This window comes from Argiope bruennichi, chromosome 9 (genome assembly GCF_947563725.1).
Source record: "Argiope bruennichi chromosome 9, qqArgBrue1.1, whole genome shotgun sequence".
Classification (NCBI taxonomy): Eukaryota; Metazoa; Arthropoda; class Arachnida; order Araneae; family Araneidae; genus Argiope; species Argiope bruennichi.
In genome coordinates this window covers 76,801,170-76,815,383 of record NC_079159.1, presented here as the reverse complement: position 1 = coordinate 76,815,383, position 14,214 = coordinate 76,801,170, and the positions used below count along the sequence as shown (strand labels likewise).

General features: G+C 25.6%; 1 protein-coding gene across 1 annotated transcript in view; it reads right to left on the bottom strand.

Annotated features, from left to right (window-relative positions):
• Window positions 1–1,472: 1,472 nt before the first annotated feature.
• LOC129985314 (poly [ADP-ribose] polymerase tankyrase-2-like) overlaps window positions 1,473–14,214 on the bottom strand; it is a 32,681-nt gene continuing 19,939 nt past the window's right edge. The window contains exons 19-28 of the mRNA XM_056095298.1: window positions 13,358–13,423; window positions 12,251–12,363; window positions 11,609–11,855; window positions 9,302–9,419; window positions 8,463–8,551; window positions 8,307–8,381; window positions 6,541–6,724; window positions 5,949–6,057; window positions 5,628–5,784; window positions 1,473–3,827 (exon numbers count right to left, since the gene is read on the bottom strand). Coding sequence (XP_055951273.1) covers window positions 3,750–3,827; window positions 5,628–5,784; window positions 5,949–6,057; window positions 6,541–6,724; window positions 8,307–8,381; window positions 8,463–8,551; window positions 9,302–9,419; window positions 11,609–11,855; window positions 12,251–12,363; window positions 13,358–13,423 — 1,236 coding nt within the window. The 3' untranslated portion in view covers window positions 1,473–3,749. The remainder of the gene's footprint in view (window positions 3,828–5,627; window positions 5,785–5,948; window positions 6,058–6,540; window positions 6,725–8,306; window positions 8,382–8,462; window positions 8,552–9,301; window positions 9,420–11,608; window positions 11,856–12,250; window positions 12,364–13,357; window positions 13,424–14,214) is intronic.

Here is a 14,214-nt window from a genome sequence, read left to right as displayed (position 1 = left end):
AAGATATTGTGAAAAGAAAAATACAAGTGGCTCTACATATTCAAAGAACAACTAAACAAACATTTTGCTTAACAAAAATAAACACTTCTACAATTAAAATCACTTGTGTAGAAAATTGAATATTATTTATGCTAACTTATACAAAAAAATTTGATAACCCCTTCTTCTTTGGAAACTGCTTTTAATATTAAAATTTTACTGGAAGAATACTTTTATGCATTTCAAAAACCAGGTTTTAGTAATAAGAGATTAATTTACACAAGTTCATAGAATTCAAAAATGGAGAAATCGGGGAAAAATATAATCCCATAACTATTAAAGATGGAACTTTAGTTAATTTGATTTGATTTTTGCATTTTGTAGCTACATGAAAGGTTTTTTTTTTTTTAATTGGGCGGAATTTTGGAATCACATTGAACAGATGGAATCAGAATTAGCACCTTCTGTTCAAACCTTCATGCTACATCAGGTGGAGAATATATGATACCAGCAAAATATGCATGATCTCTGAATAAAAAGCGAATTTTTATCGAACAAAACTCGAAATATCTTACAAAATATCTTATGCAGAAGTTAAGAATCTGTCACCAGATATATAAAAGAAGAGAATAATCTGACAGATACATTAGCAACTCTTAGCAATGTGTAATAGTTTTCATTGATATTTTGAACTTTTGCAGTGTGTCAGTGATAAAATTTTTATTTTTATTGAACAGTATTCATTTAAATGTACATAGTAATGATAGACTTCAACAATCTTTTAAAAATTATTATATAATACATAAAAATATTGAACTTTTTAAGCAAATAATTATAAATCTCTTCATTATCATACATAATTTTGTTTCACAACCAGATTTCTCCATTTTTGAATTTTTCAAATTAATTTATGTATTAGTAATAAATAATTAAAGTTTATTATTTCCCTGCTTTTTTTGACAAATTTCATGAGATGGAAGAAGAAAGGATTAATAGCAATTGGTATTTATTTAAGCAGGGCCACTTGTATTATTGTGTGCAAAACTTTGACGATGCCTTAAGAATCTATACACCTTTATAAGTTCAAGAGAAAGAAGGAAGAAATATTTATCACATGACTGAGCAATTATGAATCTGCATTGCATTAAACAGAACACTTTTACCTTTGATTATACAAAATTAGTATAATAAATAGTAAATAAGAGAATTTAATATTTTTATCCAGAAATTACTTATTTCAGAAGTTAATGCAACATTTAAAGGTCATTTGATGAACTTCTCATGTATAGATGAATATAACGTATTTTTATGAGTCTGCTATATTTGTGAAAATTTTATACACAACTTTCTTGAATATATTTATATACTTGTAACAATTATTTTATTCTTTAAAATTTCATTATATTATCTAAAGCCTATATAGCAAATAGAATCCATTAATGTAGCATATAAATTAATAAGATACCATGCTGGTCTCTGGAAACAGTTCTGGGTTGTTGTTTTTTTTGTTCAATACATGTTTATTTCTACAAACTAGTACTATCAAATTAGAATGGTAACAAATAGAACAAGGACAGAACAAACAAATAGGGCAATGGAGACTAGCATGGAGCTTAATGAATTTATCAAATTCTTCATTTAACTGAGTCCATTTTAAAATATTACTGCTATAAATTATTTAGTTATAAGTTCTAACAAATTTCATGTTTTCCATAATAAAACCAAATGCTAGATATCACCATCAAAATCATAGTTATCCATTATCACACACATCAGTTGTAATATTTTGAGGCGATTCATTTGCAGTACTTTTGCATTAAAAACATTTTATACATACATGGAAACAACAACAACAACAACAAATTCAAAATAAAAAAATAATACCACTAATTCCCAAAATATAATTTCATGATTACAGATTTTAGCTACCTAAAACAATTGTTCAGTCCTAATGGAATAAACAACATATTTAAATAAATTATATTGCGTATACAGAGAGTGGCCAAATTACCATACATGATCGGGGAAGTAGGAGTATTTTTTAAATTTTAACAGAAACTATTTTCAACATGCATATATTCATAATTATTAATTTAATAGGTCTGTTGATGGAATTAAATATTTCATTTTCATGCTCATTAATATTTTTTATTTAGCTGATTTGGTTCTAAGCCATTAGTGCCAATTGTATAATTAATAGAACTAAGTAATTTTTTATATCTGGAACAAGGCATTTGAATTTGTTTTAATAATTTTGAAAAAAAAAAAGTCATTAAAACAATTCAGATTTCTAACAGGAAATATGAATACTTGAGCACACTTTCCACAAAAAATTAATTTAATTAAAAAAATTTAAACATAAAATAAAATTAAATTCACGGAGTGTGATTTTCTAAACATTGAATAAAATATGAAGACCCAAATGAGCTTAAAGACTAAATGGAATATAAATAATTGAAACATAACACTGCTAATATGATACATAAAAAAAAAATATTTTTTTTTTGTTAACATTATATTACTTATATTCTTAACATTATATTCGTTCTTAGCTTCATAGTGTAATTAGAAATGTAATAACTGAATTTGAAAGAAATTTCATTAAAATAATGAAAAATTCTTCTGGCAACGGGCACTCTCTGCAAATAACAATTATCTTTATTTTTACATAATTATATAAAATTGTTTAAGTTTTTACATGTAAGTGGTCTATTTATCAAATAAAACAAATACACATTGTTCCCTAGCATTTACCCAAACTTAACAAATAATTAAACAATGTTTTCATAAAATGAATTTACATAACACATATTATAATAATTTGGAAAAAATTAGTCTCAGAAAAAACAGAAATTTGGTATTAAAAAATGGAATAACAATTTAGACTATATTATAAACTTACATAGAATAATAACTTTTTTCGTGTGGCCAGAGTAGATGACATATCAGTAAGCTATTAGGATTTCATTCTTCACAAGTTACTATTGATTTTAGTATCTGTTATAAGTAATCCCTATCACGATATACCTGATGGATAGATTTATTGTTAATATAAAATATAAGCATAGATAATATATTGGGTAGTCTAAATTGACCACAAGTCTTTCAATGAATTAAAAAGTGGAGAAAGTACATTCTTGTTTTCTCTGCTAAAAATTCTTTTAAAGGCAGCTCTAGAATTTCCCTTAGCCAAAATTTAAAGTTTAATAAATATATACTAAAATATTTTGATTATATCAAGTAAAACTGAAAAGTCTCAAAGAAATTATTTAATTTCCATTAATGATACTTTTCAATGTTCATCACAATGCAATTTTTTCCATCCCTTATATAAACTTTTATAAGCTATTTCGGATATTAAAAGCTAGGAATGGTACGCATAAAGCAAGGGAACAATGGATACAGATTTTGTTTTATATTTGATGCATTTAATTAGTTTAGATAAAAAATTTCATATTATAATGAATTATTATGACTAACCTACTTTTCATGCACTGTGTATGCATCAAATAGCTTTCTCATGGAAAATTTACCAAATAGAACAAGTATTTTCATCACAATCATAAGCTCTGAAATTCAAATGTGCTTATTTATCATCATCACTTCTCTTAAATATTGATAGAGAAAACACATTGGAAAAACAGCTGTGTCTGTGTCATAACAATGCATATATTAAATGAGTCTGAGATGTATGTCCAAAATGTGAAAATGCATGTAAAACACAGAGTAAAAAAATAACAAATTAATTTGAAGTCTATTTATGTAGAAGGTCATGACGAAGATGATGATGGGGATGGTTCTGTATCTGGCTTGGCTATTTGGTATGTGATGAGATATTCTGGATAGGCCTAAAACAAGAAGAGCTTAAGTTAAAAGAGAGAGTATAACAATAATAGTTAAACTAATAGCTTCATAATTGCAGAAGTTCTCAGTCTATTTCGAAATTATTGATAGAATACAATAAATTTTTTCAAGTATACCACAGTTTTGCGATATAGCTTGAAATTATTCATATTAATTGTTATTTTATTTAACATCATGTTTTCAAATAACATGAGGATTATTTTGAATTATGGACACATGAGGAAAAAATTTTATGCTCTATTTAATGCCTTTCACATGTAACCAGCCCACACGTACAAATTGGAACTTCGTTAAAATTGGAGCTCAAACTAATACAAAAGTTGAAAATCTGCCAACAGGTCAATAAAACCCTAAAAATGTATTATAACTTTTTACAAGCTACAAAAAATGTCTATTATCTTGATTAAATTTTAACATGTAAAATAATTCTGCTTAATATTTATTCCATATTTAATAATAATGTGCTGTTTTTACAAAATTAAGATTAAAATAGGTCAGCTAAGAAAAACAAAACCTAAATCAGACATATCTACAGACAACACATTTTATTACAAAAATTTTTATAAAAATTTTGAAGATAGTATAAAGATATATCTGGAAAATGCTCAAAATAATACCAATACTATGCATCAACATCTGATGCAGTTACCAATATTATGTACAACTTATTTCCAACAATGTAGAAGTTGTAAAATATATAAAGTAGAACCAGTTCTATTGATGGCATAGATTAGATTCTCTCTGTCTTGTTTGTTAAAATAGAAAATTGCTATTCTTGAATTTTAAGCTGATGCAATTCCGACTTGATTTTAGAAAAGCAAGGAATCACTTCATGATATTTGCTACCAAACTATTACTAATATTATTAAAGCAATTACATCCTCCATCATAACCTTCAACAGAAATAATACTTATAGCTGGCTGAAGGGGGAAGGGGTGAGTATGTAAGGCCTTGCAATGATGACTAATTCTACAAAAGGAAATGTCTTCATTTTTTAAAATCCTAATACAATCACATTACAATATCTAATGCAATTTTGAAAATTTCACAAATAAAAAACCACACTGGCAGAATCTCACTATGTTTGCATCAACTACTCTGCTCTAGGCATTATTAAAATTGCCATTACTTCTTTTAAGAAAGGATTTGAAATTCATCATGAACATTAGATAATATATGTTTTTAATAAAAATAACATTCACAAACTAACTGAAGATGATCTCAAATGTTGCAAAGACTTAAATGCAACTTTCTAAGACAATACTGATTTATTTAATAAAACTAGAGTTTGTTACCGAGTTTTGTTTGTTAGTATGACACCATTAGTATTATGATATTTATTTAAAAGTAATTTATTTAAATTCTATTAATTTTTTGTAAATTATATTGATTTAACAATTATCATCAAAATTTGTGAAAACAAACCATAAAAAATTATAAATTGCAAGATTGATTAATTTTTTTAGACATATTATCTATCAAATTCAAATTAGACAAAAAAAAAAAAAATCCAAACAAACATTGAATGTGTTATAAAATATGCAAGAAAATGGAACAAAGATAACATATAACAGTAATATGTATATTAAGTAGCATTTTATAATTTCATAAACCAAACATTTCATTTTTTGATTATCTACGAATTTTTTTGACTGGAATGCATTTGACATAACACATTCGCAATTAAAAAATACATCAGATTGTTTCTGCGTGGAAACTGCATTACTGAGTTAACTGTGTAAAACAATTTTAAGAAGAATAAACAAAACATATGTATATATACCTGTTCACCACGATAGACCACATACTCTGGGTAAGACAGCCCACCAACACTGGGCCGTCCAATGACGGAATGATGTCCTGGAGGTGCATGAGCCATTTTCATAGCACTAAACTGTAGGAAGGATTTGCCTAATGTCACTCGGCAGAATAATAATTGCCTGAAAGAAAGTTATTTAAATCAGAAATTCTAATAATATATATTAAGAAAATTTATTCATGCAAACTAAGAAAAAGAAATCCTTTTTGGTTTCATCTTTTTTGAAAACAAAACTAACAGATGGTTATGATCATATTTGCTATTCAAAGAAATACTAATATTTACCTCTGACAAATATAACATGATCTGTCTTTATGAATAGGACATCCAGTCCCACCTCCAATACCATAAACATACTGATTACTTTTGGAGGAGTTTTCAGCAAAATAAATTCCTGAAAAATATGCTCTATATTAGAATACATCTAAATTTTATATTGCATATTTTTTAACAAGTAGGTAATAAAGGGGGAAAAAATTGTACATGTTAACGAACTAAGGAATATGTAATTTAATTAAAAAAAAGTGATACCATTTTTAAATTCCTAAATACATTTTGTAATTCAGAATAAATAATACAGAAAAAATGGTATATTACATAGAACAAATATTAATATAACGTTTTTACTTTTAAAATATTAATAAGGTAATTATAAAAAATGGACATTAAAATAGATAACAGTATAAACTAAATAATGTACTAATAACACAGTATAAAGATTATGTTAATTTTACAAAAAAACTAATAAATAATATGTTTTTTCTACAAGAATATTGTAAAGAGAATGAACAAGAATATTGTAATGACAAAAATAATTAAAATTGAGAAAAATCACAAGAATGAGTGAACTTTGAATTAGACTACAATTATAACATACCAGCTCCGAACATTCCTCCAATGTAAGCATGCCTCTCATCAAAACCTTTTTGTACAATAGCATTAATAAAAGGAGAACCGTGGAAGAGCATTCGTTCATTTGCTTGGCTATGGTTCTCTTCTGCTACTTCTTTCCGCCGATGGCAGTATTTTTCCCATAACTTTTTATTACGAACTTTCTGAATCTGAAATATTACAAACAAAAAATATTGTAAAAAAACACACTATTCTGGAATGTGATTCACAGTCAGTTTAAATAATAACTTTTCATTTGGAATTTATACATATTTAAACTCAAAAATAATTATAAATATTGGAGCAAAGCTGCATCAGGGTTAGAATAGGTATCAGAAAGCAAAAATCAAGACCAGGTGAAAAAAAAAAAAAAATGAAACCAATTATTTGCTTTTTTGATATCAGAGCATAACAATAATTTTATTAGACATTTTTTCACTTCATATACCAGATCTATTACACTTTATATACCAGAATAAACTATTCTGATGCTCTAAGATTGATTTAATAGAACAAAAATAAATTCTACATTGTTATATATAATTATTAAATTGCTTTATAGAGTACTTTGCTTATTACGGCAATACATATTTGTTATTGTAAAGTGAATAAATTAAAAAATTCTTATTGTTCACCAGCATATTGGCACTTAGCCCTGTTTAGAAAATGAGTAAAATTCTGTCAATGCTCATCAGATAAGATGCCATATAAATTTAATAAAGTTTGACAACATGAAAATATAGATAAACAAACAAAAATTATTATTACATTAATGAAAAAAAAAAAAAAAGGGCAATCAAGCTTCACTTGGATCTCTTTTATTCTATCCAATTTTTATATTTTCTTGTGTGTTTTAAATGAATTATACTTTCATATAATTCATTTACGTATTACTATCATATAATTCATTTATCATATAATTCATTAAAACACAGTTACGTAATCAAGAGATAACTGTCATGTTATGAATCTTGAGATCATGATGACAAAATGAAAATAGTGCATAAAAACATGCAAAATGGAAATAAATTTACAGCATAACAAACTAATTAACATAACAGATAGTTAATTTGAAAAAAAAAAAAAAAAAGCGAATTACAAATTATTCTGTAATTTTTCACAAAGGAGTTAAATCTTAAATGTACTCTGAAATTTGTACATAAAGCATGTAAATTTAATGCCAACGCTGCTTACAAATGGTAAATTAATTCCATAGCACTTAAACTTAAAAAGCCATTAAGTATAACAAACAATGCATATCAAATGGATGCTGTATACCCCCTTTTCTCCAAAAAAAAAAAGAATGCCAAAAAGGTAGGAGATATTTTTTATGTACATCTGAAGAAGAGCAGAGCTTTGCGTAGTAATGAATTAAAGTTTTTTTCTTTTAATAAGGATTTGCTTTTAAAAAATGGAATTCTTTAAAACAAAACATTTAAAAGGATTAGATTTAAATTTCATTTCAAGAGAAACTGGTAAGATACTAGGATAAAAAGACTGCATTTTTTAACACCAATTTAAGAGCTGACCTTTTAAAAATACAATGGCAATACTGAGTTCTCTCAAAAGCTCACTGATACTGAAAAATTCTGTTATATATCTATGAAAAAAATAAGACACAAATAGGATAATTGCTCACAAAATCAGTACATGTTTTAAACAAATACATTTAAAATGCAATTGAATGGCAGAACAAAATATTTTAATAGTGTTAAAAAATGAATCAGATAATTGAAGACGAATTTTCTATACCTTTAAAACATTATATCTAGAGAATATTCCACCAGCATGCCCATTATCTCGATGTTCCCTGATGGTAGCTTGCATCTATAGAAAAGTCACAATTTTGATTTGCAATTTATACTACAAGCTAATATTGAATTTGTTTAGCAGCATATATATACATACCTCTTCTTCTACAGCCTGAAACTCTTTGTCTTCTGGACAAAGTTCAACTAATACAGTACCAGGTTTATTTGGCATAAAAGTGGATGAATCTACAATGTAAATATTAATTTCTAACTTTTGTATCATTAATTTTCTTAAGAAAAAAGCATAATTATATTAGAAGAGAAATAATTTAGCAATGAAACAAAATTAAATTTTTTCTAAAAGGCAATTCAAACTATATAACATTTTTCTAACTTCTAAAGAAAAATTATTTGATATGAAATAAAATATTTTGATAATTATAGGATTTTTTAAAAGTCTGCACATATGCAAACTTCAAAGGAAAAAAATGATAATTATTATTTCAGTAATATTAATTAAGAATATATTTCAAAATCATGCAAAATGAAATATAAAATAAAATTTTTTATACTTTCCACACTAAAAAATTTGCAGCTAGTTTCTACATGGTAAGATTTATTAACTACCGTTTAAATTTATTAATTATTAAGTTATATATAGCTTCATTATCGATGTGCAGTGAATAATTTAAATGAAGTTTCAGTGTAATTCAACGGCACACAAGTTTTATGTGCATTACTTAGAGATTTTATTTCAATCATGCAGAAAACCAATTAAATCAGAAAAGACATTTCAAAGTAACACTACGTTTTAATATTGTTTTGCTTAAAAATTTGCTTTTCATTTGCAAATTATAAAAAAAAAAAAAAAAAAAAAAAAGGAGAATCAATATTTATAAAGTAGTTATGTGAGAAAAAAGTAAACAGAAAATATTTTAAAATATATAACTGTAAATCCACAAATTTCTCTGTAAATTAAGTTTAAAAGGCACTTACTATGACCCATATAAAGTTTCTCAATGCCCTTTAAGAGCTTATGACGATGGCCATAAGCATTGACTCCTATTTGCTTCAGTTCTTCATGACCCATTTCTGCAAGGATGTCAAGAGTAATCTGCAAATGAAACAATTGTATGAAGTAAAATGAAATGGCCCAATGCTTTTATGATTATTAATTGAATTAAAATTATTACTTTTGTAACTGAGAATGAAGTGATTTTTTTGTTTTTAATCAACAATTATATTGTCTTTATTTAAAAGACATTTGTAACTAATTATGAAATTATTAGCCACAGAATTATACTGTAATAACACAAATGGGGGGGGAGGACTATGTTTATCATCACCCACTTTTCATATTTGTTACAACTAAAACATAAATTAGACTTATTCATTTTGGAATAAATATACGCAAATTTTATAACAAAATTATTTGGAATATAATAAAGCTAAATTTTATAACAATATTATCAATATATATGTTTACCTTTAATCTGTGATCAAGAACAATGATTTACTTTGACTCGCTTAAAATTAATATTTCTAAATATATTCTTGGACTGCAGTTCAAAATACAACATTAAGATGGATTGATTGGGCAGGATTAAGATTATACTGGGAGATGAAAATTTCCTTAATTAAATTTTTTATGAAATAAAACAGCACATAACAAATAACTCTCTATTCTCTATTTCCTAAATTTTGCAACATAAAGATGATCAGGAGGACCTCCCCTGCCTTTTTTTTTTTGTATCTAATAAGTAATATACCAGATAATTTTTCCCTTCTGAAATAAATATATTGTCTCATGTTCACAAAAATCTTCCCTCTATACGTAAGTAAAATTTAAAAAAAAAGGGGAGGAGCAGAGAGAGAGAGAGATATTAATGGTATTGTTTGTTAAATTATAAATATAGTTTGATATTAAAACACAGTAACGACTGCTATACATTATTCAGCACATAAATATTTCACTTAAAATTTCCTATACCCAGAAAAAAAAAATTTAATTTACAGAAATAGATATAAAGTGTATTTTGCAGTAAATTAGGGATTTTTTTCCCAACTTCAAAATCACAATTGGATGCAGTTAGACAATTGGAAACCAATTCTCAAATTCATAGTTTGTTATATATCTGTTTCCACTGAGCATTGCAGATAAAATTGCAATGCTGCATTTTTTCTGAAGTTAATAATTGTATTATAAGGAATTTGTAAATAAATAATTGTTTTGCAAAAGTGTGGGGAAAATATTATTATGTAGTGCAAACTATACACCAGGGGTGGGCAGATTTTTTCAGAGTACAAACTACTTCCAATTTTTTCAAAGTATTATAGTCCATCCAGTGGCGTAGGTGTGGTGATTTAAAAAATATTTCTATAATATTTATTATAACTTAATAATAAATATGAAATATGTACTTTCTAGATAACTACAAACATAATTATGATAGCCACAAAAATGATAACATCAAATGATGCATTTAGTATCAAACAATTCAAAACACATTAGAAAATAAATCATTTTCATCTAAAGTTATTTCTTATAGTTACAGTTATGAGAAGACTTAGTCTGTATATTTTCTGCCAGTCTTGAATATATTGGTATATAATAACTAACTGGTAATCTTGCTCTAGATTTTAAGTGATCGTTTGTGAAACTGGGACAATTATTACGAGTCTTAATTATATTCACCGTTGAAAATGCAGATTTGCACAGGTAGGTAGGGCCAATGAACAATGTTAAATGATATGCAATTTTTTAAAAATTAAAATACTTTACTTCGTCCATTAGAATTTCAAAAGTTATTCTTATGCTCTGAACTAGGTGCTTTTAAAATTATGCCAGTTTGAAGAAGAATAATTTCCATTTTCCTCAAGAAGTAAAGAGAATATATAATTTATATTTTCAGTTACTTCTTCCACATCAACATTGCAAAATGGATAACACATGAATGTAACAATTGGTTGAAGTCCAGTAAATTCTTGAAAACCTCCCTCGAATTCGGAGTGAAGTTTTATTATTCCATCATAATATTTATCTTTGTTTAATGTGTATCCATTTTTAAACAAATCATCAGAAATTTTTCGTTATTATTCTATAAATATTTTTCTTTTAATATTCTTTGTAAAGATGGCCACCCCAAAATGTCTTGGTGGTCTATCAATCAAACGTGATTGACTTAATGCCCATCATTGCTATATACAGTAGAATTTAATTCAAAATTTATGAAATGGTAGTTAGTTCTAAAATGTTTATCTGCAACCAGTTGATATTGATAAAAAAAAACAAAAAAAACTGACCTGCTCTTTCTCAAAAGTATCAGATAAGTGCTCTAGACCTAAGCTCATGAGAAAACCAGATATGCCCACATTCTCCATTGTGGGGTCGGGTGCTTCTGCTCTATCAAAGTCCACACATCCATCTCCATGTTGAGATCCTGAAGCTGACATGATTGCAGAAGCTTTCTGCGATGAAAAAAGATTGAGCGAAAGTGGAATGTCGGCCTCCAGTGCAACCGGGAAGCTTGAAATTGGTGGAGATGAAACACTGAAATAAAAACCAAATAAATAGAATTAATGAATATTTTCATAAGGAGATTTTTGTCAATTTTACAATTGACAGTGTCTATGTGAATGCGAGCCTGAAACACAACAATTATTATTTGGTAAGAATATTTTAATATTAAAATCAATTTAGCTTGAATATTAGCAATTTTATTGAACTATTCATTAAAATTGACAGTAAAATGAATTGTAACACATAAAATAACCATTTAATTGAATTGATAAATAAATAGATTAAAAATTATTCAAAAATTGGAAAGTCATCATTTTAATAGAAAAAGATGTCTCAAATTTAACTGCAAATTGAGAAAAAATTATCGACACACATAGATTAAATAAAATTTTGTAATGTTTAAGTACAAAATAAGAATCATTTACCTAGGAGATCCTATGATAGGTAATGCAGATGCTCCAATAGCACTACTCTTAGTAGTGGGTGGTAAGGTAGTTGGAGGCATAGCATCCATAAGTAAGCATTTAACATCTTCAGCCTTAAAAGAGATTGGGAGGGAATGAAGGATAAATAAATTTCACATAAAAGTATATTTCATTCCAGGTTTGAAAATATTTATTATTTATATAAATAAATATATGGGATGATTGAGCTCTCATTTAAATAATATGAAATATATCAGAATACAAATTCAACAAGCTAGTATGCACATCTTTAATTTTATTAGTAACACAACAAATTTTTAAAATTTATTAAATAAAAATAATTTTTTAAAAATTTCTATGATTTTTTTGTGCTGCTAAAAAAAAATCTAGCTAATTTCAAAAAGTTAAATGCTTTTTGATTTTTGTACTTTTAATAATATCTGCCAAATTCAGTTTTTTTTTTTTTTTTTGGTAGGGAATTTAGAAATTCCGTGTTTTATTTACTTTTTTTTTTAAAACAATTAAAAGTTTAACATATTATTTTGACTTTAACATTGGTGCAGTTCTAAATTTTTCAATATAAAATTTTTTAAAAATATATAAATTACATATAAATATTTATTAGAGGCTCCTTGCAGGAAGTAAAACTTGATGGATTGAAAAGAAGAAAGTTTTATGGGTGACTTTTGACTCAAAAACTTCACATGCACGTAAAAAAAAACACACACATTTAAGAGACTACATACATTTAGGCTGTCAGTATTCAAAGATGATTAACTTTATATCATAAAACTATCTATATTAATAATCTTTGAATGTTATAAATTATAAATCAGAATTTGTGAAAGGTAATAAATTTACCCAAACACTTTCTTCTAATTTAATAGACCATTAAAAAATTAAAGTAAATAACTTTTATTTATAGTTAATTAATACAGACTAAAGAATCAAATGTTTTCTTAAATGAAATAAACTTGTAAGCATATTTATAACTCTTTTAATACAATATATCAAATGAACATAATAAAGCACATCTGATAAAACCAGACAAACTTAAAAGAGTGTAAGACAGATTTCATAATCAAATTTAAAATATAAAGTTCTTACTGTAGCAAGATCAAATGGTGTTTGACCTTCATGATTTTTCATTGTTGGATCTGCACCATGTGCTAACTAAAAAAATAAATGAATGCAAATTTATTTAAATCATACAGTCTACAATGATTAGATTAATGAAATAAATTAGCATTTAGATAAATAAAATTTTATTTCAATAATTTTTAGATTAACAATTATTAAATAATGTTAAGAATAATTAATAATTTTAATTCAATAATAGATAATCAATCTCGAATGCAACTAGTTAAAAAATTGAAATATAATAAATAAATAATGTAAAATATTGGATATAATTTTTATTATTTTTAAAACAATTTTTATGGCATAATTCCCCAAGCCTCTTATGAAAATTTGCCATAATAGTTAGGAAAATCTTATGAAATGGTTACTAGAATAGTTCAACACTTTACAAGACATTAAAAAAATATATTCAATTAAAAAAAATCATTTTACATAATAAATATAACATTTATAATATTAGTTTTAAGCAGACAATAAAAAGATTATCAAAAAAAATTCCTTTGTAAATCCATTACATAACATCCATAACTATAACTAGTAACATTTTTAGTTTTGCATAACATCCATAACATTTTCAGTTAACAAACTGCATTATAAAATATCACTTCATAAAAAGCAAAACTCTGCTGTAATAAAAAATAAAATTTGTTAAATTTCCATTATGAAATTAATTAAACAGGGGAACTCTAGATTTAAATATCAGATAAAAGTTCTATTTATATATTTTATTGATATATAATATTCAGATTATACTTTAATTTCTTTAAAATTATAAAACATAACTTTTTAAGACATGAAAGGAAAAGGAAGAGTATATTTAATAT